Source organism: Chelmon rostratus, chromosome 17 (assembly GCF_017976325.1).
Source record: "Chelmon rostratus isolate fCheRos1 chromosome 17, fCheRos1.pri, whole genome shotgun sequence".
NCBI lineage: Eukaryota > Metazoa > Chordata > Actinopteri > Chaetodontiformes > Chaetodontidae > Chelmon > Chelmon rostratus.
Window position 1 is genome coordinate 12,674,558 of NC_055674.1, and position 14,654 is coordinate 12,689,211.

At 40.5% G+C, this 14,654-nt stretch overlaps 1 protein-coding gene across 1 annotated transcript in view; it reads left to right on the top strand.

Annotated features, from left to right (window-relative positions):
• Positions 1 to 285: 285 nt before the first annotated feature.
• The window catches only part of baiap2l1b (BAR/IMD domain containing adaptor protein 2 like 1b), a 29,567-nt gene continuing 15,198 nt past the window's right edge, over positions 286 to 14,654 (top strand). Inside the window, exons 1-6 of the mRNA XM_041957226.1 lie at positions 286 to 607; positions 2,434 to 2,509; positions 2,827 to 2,913; positions 9,631 to 9,692; positions 11,273 to 11,344; positions 12,030 to 12,164. Of these exons, the coding sequence (XP_041813160.1) occupies positions 557 to 607; positions 2,434 to 2,509; positions 2,827 to 2,913; positions 9,631 to 9,692; positions 11,273 to 11,344; positions 12,030 to 12,164 (483 nt within the window). The 5' untranslated portion in view covers positions 286 to 556. The remainder of the gene's footprint in view (positions 608 to 2,433; positions 2,510 to 2,826; positions 2,914 to 9,630; positions 9,693 to 11,272; positions 11,345 to 12,029; positions 12,165 to 14,654) is intronic.

A 14,654-nucleotide genomic window follows, 5' to 3' on the forward strand; every position in this document is an offset into this window, starting at 1 on the left:
TAAAAAGCCTTAATCAACATAGATGTACAAGTTTAGGATTTACCATGAAGTTGTATTCATCAGGCCACCTTACTGAGATGCCACTCAGCAGCTTGCAGCAAAATACTTGTGGCTGATTTAATTAAACCAACAAAAGGTTTAATTTGAAAGTAGCCGACCGGAAAGGTGTTTCACGCTTTCATTCCGCTCGACTTGACACCTGTCCACCTTTTCCTACCTCCCTACCTCCTCAGGCCTCCTCCCCCTCTCCCACCTCACCACCTACAACAAGTTTGACAGCCCAGCTCGCCCTGTGCTCACGCGCAGCCGCCGCGGCACGCAGCTCGCTCTCTGTCCTCACTTTTCTCTCTTTCTTCTTCTGCACTTTCATCATTTCTGTTGCAATGTGCGCGTCTCTCGGCTCCCGCTGGCTATGAGGAATTTCAGGTGTCCGTAGTTTTGGTCACTTTCCCCCCCTCCCCCTTTTTTGTTTCGCGCTGTTGTAGTTTTTTTGGGTTGGTTTTTTTTTCTGAATTTTGTTTCTTCGTCGGGCGTCGCGAGGGATCTAACGTTAACCATGTCGAGGAGCACGGAGGAGGTGTACAAGCTAACTGAAAGTACATACAAGGTGAGTGCTGGTGTGAATACAACAGGTGCGACCGCGACAAGAGGAGAAAAGATACCTCCATACATCCGTGTGTCCGCCGCTGAACAGTCACACCTGCTGTAGTTTTGTACTTTCAGGTGACTTTTACCGGCCGAGCAGCGGCCAACAGGTGTTTTAATTAGCCTTATGTCGGTGGTCAAGCTAGCTTAACATTAAACTGTGTACTAACGGTCAGCTAATAATAACGTTACACGCAAAGATGGACGCTAACCATAACGTGGAATCCGCTAATTTTATGGCTCATAATATATATCGTGACAACACAGAATGTATGATAAATAACTATTATTCCTGTAAACAAGTTATTTTTGACATTTAAATACAGTCTTGTGCTTTTAGAGGATCCCTAGTACAGCCTCCTCTTCACTTCCCTCTGCATCAGTGTAATACGGACCGACGACAGTGTTTACACAGTTTAATGCAACAGTTTCCCTGGAAAGCAGAGGCCAGTAACAGACTTTTAGTGAGTTTTGATCACTGGTTTTGGAGAAAAAAGCCCCACCCGAGCAGTGCCATTTCCTCATTAAAACGCTGCTGCTGTTGATCAGCATCCTTTGAGCTGCTCTTAAGTGTGTTCTGGCATCTGTGCCATCCAGTGATTAAGTTTAATGTATTTTCTAAAGATAAGTTGGTACTTTGAAAACGTATTACCATCATATGGGGTAATTTTTGCTGTGATTTCTCAATGCTGTGAGGTTAAAAGAAAAATCTAACCAATTACAAAGAAAATCATACCTGTGCAGCCAGGTCTGCATGCTGCACTGCACAGGTGGCAAAGGGAAGGTGAGTGTGTATAAAGAGGCTGGAGGGACCTACAGCTTTTTCCTAACAAGCATTTAGCCATCTTGAATAGCTTTTGTCAGCTAGCCTCCTCTTGGGACAGCCCCCACAGCTCCTTGGTGTGATGAAATGCAGGAAAAAGACTCCAGGTTTAATAATTTAACTGGCTGTGTGTGTTGTGTGGTAAGATTATACAGCGAGCTCCTCGGCAGCCATCACCTCTCACTCGCAGCTATAATCAACAGTAGTCCAAGGCTCCCAGAGAACTGTATGTTTACATGAGTAGTGCAGAAAATAAGGGCCCAGTTTTGTTGTCTTTGTTGCTGAGATATTATCGTAACATCAGTGAGTTCATGCTTTTTTATATTTTATGAATTCTGTAATGAGAGGACCCAAATTCTGTAGTGTATATGCCACATATTGACAAAGTTGAATCAGACATTTGTGGTCATTGATGAAACATTGTTGCCATGTGTTACTTAAGGTGGTTTACCAATGTTGTGTAATTTTCTGCATTCTGGGTTTGGGTGTGAACCTAAGCAACGACCTTATCCTCTCATAGTCATCACAAAGAATAGCTCAATAATTTCCATAATTACAGAGATAAGAGCTGAATCTGAGGCATGATTATAGATGATAGTTCCACTCTGTGGCATTGATCAAGGCATGTTAAGAATGAGGACCCCGCCTCTCATTCTTGTACTTTTATTCTCTGTCTTTTCTTTTTGCAGTGTTGTCTTTCATTCTTCAGTCTCTGCATCTTATGTCTTTTTCCATGTAACATGTAAGGTTGCCTGCGTGGCATGCAGGTGAATTTGTGCCTAAAGGTCATACTTCATACCGCCTGTCAATAGTCAGCCTGGTTCAACATGACTGTGTGTATTTCACTCTGTCCCACCTTATTACAACCTACAAACAGTCACCCACCTGTTGACTCGGTAGTGTGTCACATAATCTTTCAAACCATGAATGAGACAAACTCTCTGCTTTTGTTTCCACCCATCCAGAGTGTGATGGAACAGTTCAACCCAGGACTGAGGAATCTGGTCAACCTGGGCAAGAACTATGAGAAATCAGTGGCTGGTGAGTATTTTTACTATTATGAACATGCACAGTAGCATAGAGTTGAAAAAAAAAAAAAAAACCAGATACTTATAACCAGATGGTTGAAGGGTGGCTGAGAGAGTAAAAGCTTTTAATACTGATCATCATACTCATTTGGCCACTCAGTTCTCAGAAAAATTTAATTTTAAAATGTCCTCAGCCAAGGCTTATTGAACACAGTACTCTTTAATGGATATTTATGGTGTTTTTCAGTGGTCTTTAACAGGTATTAGGGATCCTACATTTTTTCTAAACTATTCTGACAAACATTAATGATCATTTTATCATTTTCCCAGCAATGACCCTGGCAGGAAAGTTGTATTTTGATGCAATGTCTAAGATTGGGGAGAGTGCTGCAGTGTCTCCTGTCTCCAGAGAATTAGGTAAGTTTCCATGTTGCCCTGTCCTCAGACTCTCTACTGGGAGAAGCTGGGGGAGAATGCATACTGTGGACATAGCACCTGCTGTCCTGAAATAGTTGTTTGTCTCACTTGGGCCTCAGAAGTAGTTGTTTTTCAGAGTTGCATAGTTGTTTTTTTATTGTAGTGGTTTTATAGAAAGGCCTCACAATAGCAAAATGAGGTTAACAGAAAAAAAACTCAAAAGATGTGGAGTAAGTTAACATAAATACCCCAAGTCACTGTTCTAAAACTCTGCCAGCTTGAACTCTTCATGGTAGTGCTTCCATTTTTCAAAATGCCTGATGGCCAAACCTGGACACCTTTATCTTCAGCCTGGACAGAAGAATCTGCAGTGAGTCTTATAAAGAATCAAATATTTGATAAAGAGTAAGGAATCCACGCAAAGCCTTAAATGTAACATACAATACCTGAAAACAAACTCACTGTGGTTGTAGCATGGCTCGTCAGTTAAAGGCATTGCTGCTGAAATTTGTTGATTTTTGTTGATGAATTGTTGTACCTTTTTGTTGAAAGAAAGGAACCGAGAAGAATAAGTAAAAGTTTGTACTGTCAAATCTTCTCATTATCATTGAGATAGGCAAGCCAGTGAGCACTGCTGAACGCAGGGGCAGTTATACTTTGATTAATGCCAGCATGATGCTTGTGATAGATGTACTGCTGTGTGTGTTGTAAGCTTAGAAATACACCTTGGCATAGGGTTTGTTTGGTTTTCTGTTTGTTTCTAGCCGACTCCCCAGGCTTCAATTCCCACAAGCTCATTTGGAGTCCAAAGATGTCTGGCATTCTAGCTCACTGTCACTACTGGCACACTTTGATTTAACCACTGTATGTGTCTCAGCTCCCCTGCTGATTAGCAGCAAAACTGCTAATTAAATTCAGCAGCACAATGGGACGTGCCTGGTGTTGTACTGGTATCAATTTTCCTGCCACACTTTAAAGTGATACTCCGCTCATAAAATGAAACATTCACCCGTGTAGACTTAGCTGTAAAATTTTGACTCCTAAATTAACAACTGTGGCTGGTCAGATTGAATTCATGTTAGCTACAATCAGTTCTGATGGTGACAACTTTTTATTGTGCAAAATAATATGATTATAAATCTACATCTCAGCTTTCCATCCCTCCATCTGTCCCATCTGTTCAGCATGTTGGAAACAGTCATTGTTTTTGTTGGTGAGACTCAAGCATTTGCAGCATGTGCGAGTAGGAACACTGAGAAGTGAATTGTGTTGCAGGAGTGGGTTGAGAAGGATTAATAGATTGGCTAAAACTTGTCACTTCTCCATAAATGTTTAGCATTCAGCTTTGCATAAATCTACAGGTGGTTGATAATCCAAAAATTGATTGATTTTGATTTTTGGTGGTTTATCACTTTAATAGCTGAGGTTACGGATGCAACTGCATTTGTGTCTATTTTAAGATACCCCGTGATTTTCCCACACATTTTCTCAATATGTAAACATGATTGCATGGCAGAAACACTTTAGCTTTGTTAACCGTAGTTTCTAAAATATACTCAGTCTGCAGGTGAAGCACTTTTGCTCTTGCCATGACACCTTGCTATCAGTTTTGGGAATGAGGCTTTCAACTGTTTGATTTTCACCCCAAAGTAACCAAATTGCTGAAAGAAATTGTGTAAAAGTTGTTTGTTCCTGCTGTACGAGAACATTGTTTAGAGCTGTATACAGTGAATCAGTACAGCTTGGAATATACTTCCTGTAATGGGAAGTGAAGAGGAAATGAGGGGAGGGACACAAAAAAACAGCTGATTATTATCAGTGTCCACCTGAAAGAATAATCTATTTTTCACCCAATTATCACCAGTTTTAACATTGAAAATAAAGAAAGATAAATTGCCCTTTTTTTGAAAAATAAAAAATAGAGTCCAAGGGATGACGTACACTTGCCATTATCATTACAAAACAGTTTTACGTAGGGGGAAGTCATGATGTCCAGGCTGAATCACACTCACCCTTGACCTGTGGATACACTCCAGCACCCACTAATCCCTGTGTGAGAGAGACAGACAGAGACAGGGAGAGGCACTCTGCTCTTATGACAGATCAGTTTAGTCTGAGTCATTATGGGGGATTATGTAGAGCAGGGGGTGATTAAATAAGCACTACAGTCATCTAATGAACCGGGCCTGTTAACTCAAATGTATTGTAACTGGAGTCTGTAGTACACATCCCTATAAAGAGGATGTCTGACCTGAGACACTTCAACTACAATATAAATTCTGCTAAAAGAATTATAAGGAAGCAGAGTTTCTCGCTAGAAACGTGAGGTGTTTCACAAAGAACAAGAAAGTATTTGCATCTTGTCTCTGAGCCTGCTCGTGAACGTAGTGAAGCTGCCCCATCAGAAACCTGAGCTTCAGCGACGCGTAGCCAACCAGAAACCAGATACTCTCAAGAGGTATTGGAGGACCGGTGCACCTCGTCCTCCTACCTTCTTCCTTTAATTCCTTTAGTCTCCCTCCTCCTCTTCCTCCTCTGCCAGAGTTCAAATGTCAACAGTTTTTTCATTCAAGCGCTCAGGTGTCTGACTTGTTTCCTTCTCTGGTCAGACCAGCAACAAGAATTTAGATCTGAAGGACCAGGATGTACAGACGCCATAAGTTTTGGGCCTTGCTTTATTCGACCTTTATATCTTCTAACTGTATTTGGGGTTAAACTAAGTGTTACTGAGGCTTTGACCTGAAATATGTTGTCGGTTTCCTCTGAGGATTTTGACAAGGACCCCACAACAGTTGCCAAAAAAATCTGAGGAGCGTTTAACATCCTGTGCGACACCATAACCGCGCAGCATTTTGTTGTCCGCAGGGAATTGAATCTCATCCAGTCCTGTCCTTTTAGAGCAGCAAGGGCTTTACAGACCCTTCATAGACCCACACACACACGCACACACACACGCACACACACACAAACACACAAATACACAAATACACCGTTCTTTGATGGCCCTGGCCTGTTCAAATGGCATCAGGCCCACTTTACATAATCCAAGCATGTTTGCATGGTGTGTCAGGTGGCTCACTCAGATGCCAGGATTATTTTGCCCACAGTCAAAAACAGTGGAGGAACTATGGGACGCTTTGCATGCTACCAGCAAAATGTTGTTATCAAAATCAGCTTCAAGTAGGGTGTTGTTTTTATTTTAATTTTTCTTTTTTTTTTAGGCCACACTAAGTTTTGTTTATTTCACTCTGACTACATTCTTTATTTTACTTTATTTGTTCTGCTTTATCCCTCCTCCACAGGAGCCACAGAGCTCATGGCTCAAGAATGTAGCTTGATAACAGTTTTTAATGTTATTTTATCTGCTGCAATCAAGTGATCATTGTTCATACAATGTAATGAGCCTTTCTGCAAACACACACGCACAGATGAGTGTAACCCATCCATCAGTACGTCATGAAAGAAAGACACCAATAGCATTTTTTCTTTTTCTTTGTCTGACTTGCTCTCTTAGTGAATGACGTCAGAACTTGACATGTTTGCTTGAATGATTTACACCTTACCAGAGGCAAGGAACAACTGATTTAAATCACTTAAGTGCTGCTGTTCAAACAGCGCATACTGACACTGTGACATGAACCACAGTGCCCTAAGGACAGGCGCGCATTTACGCATTTGTAAATGATGTGCACATAACTCAGCTGTGTAGAAACAGAGTGACCGTAATGGTGACAGTTTGGTACCATGTCTTAGTTAAGTTTCTGACGATCTTCTCTAATCCTAAACCTCTTTGCAGTTTCACATTTGTTTACTGTGTGACTCATCCACTCCTAACATCCGAGCAAGAAGTTAAACTTCAGATGCTTAACCTTTCACTCAAGCTGAATTGTCAGATGCAACCTTTTGTGTTTGAGTAGCAGCTATCAGCCCTGTAATAGTGAATGTAAAATGCTCCACAGAGCACCATGTTTCCAGCCATGCCTCCAGACCCATTTACATCCTGGGTAAAACAGGGCTGTAGGCAGCCTGTCTGTGTTGTGTGGGTTTATCTCAGTTTGGTTTTGTTAGCTAATGGCGGTGGATTGCTTCTGTTGTTATCCACATTATGACACACTTTTGCCCTCACACCTTGCTCGATAAAGGAACCTGGTTGCCCGGCAACGTTTTGTGCAGACAGTGACAACAAAAAACAAATGAGTGCAGACTGCCAGACAACGACTGTTGATTCTTGTGATGCTACTGTAGCCAAGACATTTTTGACCAGTCAGTATCATGATACATTTGAATTGATTTCATCATTCAGATATTGTGATATGTTCATGAGTCTTTTCTCAACTTTAGTGTCCTTCAAATAAACCAGTCGGTCAGGTGTCGGACTCTATACCACACATGTTGACATTTTAAGATTACGTTCTTACTGTAAGATAAGGGTGCTTTAATATCAGATGTGTCAGACGTTCAGTCTTGGGCAGTTAGCCTGGTTTTCTTGTAACCCAGCATCCTTTGGCGTAATGTGGTGGACTTTGTTTATTTTTTGCAATCATGTGCCTCTACCCTCATATTTTCATTCTCGGTTTCTTGTTTTCTGTCTGAGGTTTTTATCTTTCTTGTGATATCCAGCACTCTAACACACTCTGCATCCTTTTCCTCAAATACTTACTGTACCTTTTCCTGCCTCACTATGTACCTCCTTAACACTGTCTCCTCCCTTCCAATCCCAGCCATTGCTCCACAGTCAGACCCTCTTCTCCTGTTCTGTGAAGGGGCAGACTGACTGGGATGATCTGTTGGCCTTTATCTGATGACGCTGTTTGAACTGCATTGAAAGAGCCACTCTCGCTGTAAGGCAAGATTGGGCAGTCAAGGTGTTGAAAGACAGAGTGGGGAAAGGCACTGTTTACATACTGATGAATGTACAGGTCATAGTGATACATCACACTGACAGCCTATTGAATGTCTGTCAGGGATTTGCACAGTAAATCTTTACACGTCAATGCACAAGGACAGCTGTTCCCTTTTATTAGTCTTTAAAAAAACCTTTCTGTGAGGTTTGTGCAGATGGCTCTTATTCACATTTGTTCCAATATTAGTCCACAACATCTATAAACCTCAACAAATATGGAAATATTGAATGACTAAAGTGTTGTTTATTCACCAAGCAAATGCCTCCTCTCTGTGATGGTCCAGGTCTTCGATTTGTTAGAGACAAATTAGCTGTTCATGTGCTCTGAAGCAGAAGCCACTGTAGCAGTTCAGTGGAAAATCTGTCTTTAAAAAAATGTCTCAAGGTTACATCACTATTAACACCCCTGTGTACAGTGCAGCTGCACTTGTTGGCTACTGAAGAATGTTTTTTGTTGTGACATTTACTGACTGTACATGGAAAATAAATGCCTGTGGGAAAAGCTCAGTGTGGGAAAAAGTCAGAACATGTAGTATAAAGTTTCCATTCAGATGATTTTCATCCTGCTTTTTATATATATATATATATAATATATATATTATATATATAGCACAGTATGTATAATTTCTGCGTTAAAATGTCTAAAAACAACTAGACCTGTGTTAGAAATGAAAGAATGTCTAAATTTGGTTGCCTGTCAAGGGTGATTTTATTGTCGTTTTCATTGAGAGACCGCGACCCCGGACAACATTTTTTGAACAAGCTGAAGTTGTAGCCACAGTTCAGCTGCTGTAGTTTCCACCATTCTTTCTCCTTTACTTCTTGCAAAGTGGCCATCTGTGCTAAGATAAGTTATCAGAAGTGTTGGCCCACACACATTTTTGCAAACACACATTGTTTCTTCATGTCTACCGGTCATCTGAAGAGTGTTAAAAATGGTGTTTGTCAAGCAACCTCACCAGCACTGTATAAACACACACACACACATTCAGAGGCCTTTTCAATCTGTGAGCAGCATTATCCAGGCCACAGACAGTATGTTAGAAACAGACACAAGTCAGCAGGAAGGCCATCTGGCTCAGAGGAGAGTTAACTGCTCTTAGTGCTACATAACCTGCTATTATTTATCTAATAAATTATTATCTTCTCTTTTAACAAGCTTTTTAACAAGTCATATTCAATTTTGTGGGGCTGCAAACTGTTTGTTTTTGCATCTTATTTGTTTATTTTTTGCTGTGTACTGTGAATTCAAGTATGATTAAGATTTTTATAATGACTTAAATCACTGACAATGTGCTGTGCACTGTATCAGGGGAGGTCAATAGGAAATTTAATTACAATTTTCCACACCATGATTGTGCTCCATAATCCTAATTTGATTGCTTTTGGGAGCAACATGCAAAGACAGAAGGTTATAATTTGTGGCTTCCTGCCATCTGAGCTCTTTTTGATTAGCCAAGCAGTAGGTGGTCCGGTTTTTCTGGTCCAGGCACGAGTATTTATTTTCCTTTCATTTCACCGAAGGGAATCCTTTGTAACATAATCTGTAGCTGGAGACATTTGATGGTTTTTGAGGTTGCAAATGACACGTGTCGTTTCTCTGCAATGTATAAATCCATATACAGTATGGATATACAGTATACTATATATATAATCTCATAGTCACTGTGTAGTGTTGTCATTGTGTTGCACAATATCTTTAGACAACAGAAAGACTGAAAGAAAGCAAAAAACACCACATAATTAGATTACTTCTGGCCCTTATTTGACACAACCTATTCCTTTTCTTTCTCCCTGTTCTCTTTGTGTGGCAGGTGTAGTGCTGATGGAAATCTCAGAGGTCCACAGGAAGGTTCATCTTGAGCTGGAAGAAAATGTGAGTGCCAGATATTGTTTTGTGCTTGCGTTAATCCTTTGTGAACCTGCTCCCTAATTGTGTTGCCTCACCCAAATGTATTTTGTTAGACACTGTCGCTCTCTGAACATGTTGCTCAGTCTAATTCCAGACAACCACAAGTGAAGCTTCAGTTCACAAAGCAGCATTTAGTGGTTCACACAGTCAGCCGGTAGCTCTGACTTTCTCGTCCTCCCACTTTTGATTGATAAACACTGCTTCCTCTCCTCCCTCTTCACCTACATTAACTGCAGCAGCATCGGGGCCAAGACAATTATGAAGAGGTTGGGTGAGGAAGGGAAACAACAGGTTTATATTGTAGGAACATCTGTTGGTTCATTTCCTGGCTGAAAATGGGGCAGGTCTCAACATGCCCTGGGAAAAGACCAGCTGGAGCTGTGTTAATTTGGTGCATTAAGAAAGTACAACCTAATTTTTGGCATGGTAATACCACAGTAAAGCTGCAAATAATTGTCATTCTCAATTCATCTTATTACTGTCAATTAATGTATTACTTGTTTAGTGTGTAAAATGATAGGAATTAGGATCATATGCTCATTAGAAGTTCCTAGAGTCCAAGCTTCCAGTTGTTTATTTTGTCAAAATAAGCTAAAAACTCTAAGGGACTCATTATGTGCTGATATGGTTCAAATAGGGACAAAAAACTGCAATATCTCACATTAAAGAAGCTGGAACTTACAAATGTTTCGTATCTTCATTTAATAAGTTGCCTACAGCATTTAGCTTAGTGCTGATTGTTGCCGATTATTTTTCCATCCATTCAGTAATCGAAAAAGTGTTTCAGTACTGTACCACAATAATTAGTAATATTTATATTGTTAATCAAGCCCTGACTTAAAACTATTGGATTTTCGCAAAATAACCACAAGATTTTTTTTCTTTTACATGTGCTTTGTGCTGAAAATAAATAATACCAGAGTTTGAAAATAACCTATTACAGTTGAACTTTTGGGGCAGAAAAGTTGTGAGTTGCTTCTCTGAGACATTGTTGCCAACAGCATCAGTGAGTGGGCTGACTTGTTAATGGACTCCAGCTGGTGAGTCACAGCATCAATTCAGGTCAGGGAAAATGATGGAAGAAAACCTTTCGCAGACTTCGATGAGGGCGTGCGACAAGGTCTCCGTGGTCATCCATCTGCGTTCGGTAATGGAGTTTTCCAATTCACTGGCCCGCCCCATGTTGTCGCCACTGCTGTGTCTCAACAAGGCTTTGGTGAGGGGAATGCTTTGACACCCTTACAGTAATGAGAGGGAGCTGGAGAGGAAGGGAGAGAAGTCTGTGGGCATTCCCACGCCTTGTTTCTGACTCATTCATAAGTGCAACCTCGGACTTGGCTCTCACCCCCACACACACACACACACACACACACACACCGATACACTTTAAATAATCATTCTCCATTTCTCTCTTTGAGACTTCCAGTATTTTCCCTGTTTGACAGCAAAGCTAACACACCATTGCGTTCCATCCTCCTGTCCAGTTTATAATCACCATTGTGTCTTCTTCCCCTCTCCTCTGTCTGGTCTCTCCTCACCTGAAGTGTAAGAGGTTCCACAGGGAGATAATAGCCGAGCTGGAGAGAAAGACTGACATGGATGTTAAATACATGACAGTGAGTAGTTTCTGAGCATGTGTGTACGCTTGCACGACAGTACAAATGCATGTTTTACATGTATGTCTGAGTCATTCTGTGTCAGCTGTACTTCAGCCCCCTCATGAAAACACACACTGCCATATAAAAGTATGTTTTGTTATGTTTTAGTTCTCATCATTGATTTGTTGTCTAGTACATTTTACATTTGCAAGTTTGTTTTGTAGTTTCTAGAGGGAATGGTCAGGCAGCACAACATGTCTGTAAGCTGAAGTCCTTAGTGTAAAACCTTTGATTATTTATAACTGCAGTCATGATCAGGATCAACAGGTACATGGATAGAAAAATGTGATCATGAGGACTTCAGTTACATTCAAACACTTTAACCGTAATCTAATCTTGTGTAGCAATTCAGTGCTATTATTTTCTGTCATTATGATTGCCACTTAATTTGTGTCTTAATGGAAGTCATTGCTGCAACACAGCACAAGAAAAACAAGGGGCTATATTCCAGCAGCAACACAAGTCAAAGTGGTGCACTAAGCATGTTTATAATTTTTTGACTAGTGGTGTGCACTGCGTTAAAATGCAAATCTCTTAATATTCATTTTGTGACAGTTATTATGCTTCTCGTGCTCATTTATGCTGCCTGATGGTTCTGGCAATAATGCATTCAGCATTCAGATGGATCTTTCCTCTGCTCCAGGCCACATTTAAGAGGTACCAGATGGAGCACAAGATGAAGCAGGACTCTCTGGAGAGGTCCCAGTCAGACCTGAAGAAGCTGAGGAGAAAAAGCCAAGGCAAGAACGCCAACAAGTACGAGAACAAGGAAAGCGAGGTGAGATGGATGTAGACACACCAACAGACACGTGACGCATCACACGTGGATGCTGCTTCTTTGGCACACGTACACACACAGGCTCGTTCATATCTGCATAGACATAATTACACCGACACACATTCATTCACAAGCCTTGACACCTGAGATGCACCATGTCAAGTCAGTGTAACAGTAGTTGGGGACAATGTGTGAAGTGTCTGGTCTGTGTAGTCATGCAGGTGAAGATCTATGTTTGTTTTTGGCTTCCTTCACACCCGCATACAATACTCTCTTGCTGCATTTTGCTCCACCTGCATGCTCACCGATGAAAATGGACACCCACATGCACAAACAAGCAACCAAACAAGGAAAAATGTTGAAATAGAAAAGTGAGTGTTGTTGAACTGGCTAACATATTAGCTGCCTAACTTTGGTATTCTTTTCTGGTTTTATATCTATGCTTGCAGTTAAGTCTGGAAGGTGCGTTGGAAAAGTACTGCAGTGTGATATGTTTTGAACTTAAGTTTGTCTCACTATATGTAAATGTAAAAGAAAGTGTTATTCATTTTACACACAGGTGGTTTACCTTGGTGTACACAGTGGAATGTTAAGTCACTACAGCTTTAATTTGTCGTTACATGGTGCCACCACACCCTAACAGTGAGTCCGCAGACTGAAAATTGCAGAAGAGTTTAATCTTAGAGCTGCAACCCTGAGAGCAGAGCACTCAGATCTTACATAACCTTCCTACCATCGCTCCAGTCAGGCAGCATGTTTTTGTGTGTTTATGTGCATCTGTGAATGATTAAGGGTTTGTGTATCAACACGGTCTACCCCACACCTATGCTGGCAGAGCTAAACTGAGAATGGAGGAGGAATTACATTACCAGTATGGGTTTAGCACGGTTAGAGCCATCTACATAGACTTTATCTTTTATCATTAACCAGAAAAAAATGCTTCATAGTAACAAAAATAGTGTCAAAACATTCGCTTTCTCCAGTTATATAAACTTGAATTGCGGAGCGTAAGCATGCTTTGAACAAGAACTGAGGCGATTAGTTGATAAATGAATTGAAAAATCAAACTATTCTGATAATTGCTAATCATTTCTGTCATTTTTCAAGCATTTCAAACATTCTCTAGATTCAGCTTGTCAAATGTGAGAATTTCCTTATTTTCTTTGAACATTTAAACTATCTATCTATCTATCTATCTATCTATCTATATCTATTATTGCATAAATACATGGTAACTAACTAAGAAATTATAGTGTCTTTAACAAATAAGGTTCAGTATGCATATGATTATGAAAATTATGAACTCTTTCACACTGGCTTCCTTACAGACTTCCTTCCTCTTCGCTTCCATCTTATTCTCATGTGTCTTCCAGTTTGGTTTCTCATTCCTCCACACTTTCCTGTTATATGTCTATTCCTCCTCTGCCTTCTTTTATTTCCCAATTCCTCCTCACCTCTCCTTTCTCCATCACCTTCCCACCAAGCCATGAGTCAGTGTGTTCACTCACTGCTCTGCTTACTTATCCGATTTTAAGGCCAGGTATTAGGATTTAGACACCCGAGAGACACAGAGATGGGCTGGCAAACAAACAAACAGCATGTTGGGGTTTTGAAGGAGGGGTTTGCAGATGATTCAGCAGACACCCAAGACACTTCATAGGAAGGGAACGATCTGTCAGGGAGCAGAGACAGGATTAAAAAAAGTGAGAGTGCTGTCAGAACTGTCAAACAATTGATTAGAAGACTCTCCGACAAAAAGTGAGGCCAAATTTTCCTCTACAACAGCAGTTGAGATATGTATCAAGTCTGTTACATGTCAAAGAGTGAAAAGTGTGCTTTATCTTTTGAGGAAGCGTGTCGTCTATTCTTCTTACCTGTGCTCCTTCTTATTCATATTTCTGGGGATAAACAAAGGTTGTCCATAGCAACAAGCTTGCTGCAGTGCTGACAGATGTAAAGTGATTAAGAAGGTATGCATTTGTGTGTGTCGAAATAGCATTTCACACTCCCCCTTTTTTCCCTCATCCACTTGTTAGAAGAAATTATGCCGCCCACTTCTGCAGTTATGGAAAGGTGCTCTCTCTTTCACTTTTTCTCTTTTCTTTAATTATTGCCACAGTATTTCATGCCAAAACAAAACACAAGGATAGATAATAAAAAAATATTTTAAGGTACTTTAAATGCATGTAGTACATTTGGTAAATAATTTCAAGTGAAATTATAATTACCCTCTAGAAAACATCTTTCAATAAGCTAAATGAATGCACATGATGAATACACATTGGAAGATCTGGGACCAAATGCATAAAACTCTGTATAGATTGAGGACTAAGACCATGTGTATGCACAAAGACAGATTATTGCATACATGTCCTTTTCAGCAGATTTATAAAGCTGTGTATATGCCTTATTCTGTTTTTTACATGTTAGTCATCATGGAACTGGATGCACGCACTCATTTCCACCCCCCAGTCTCCATATACATGTAAA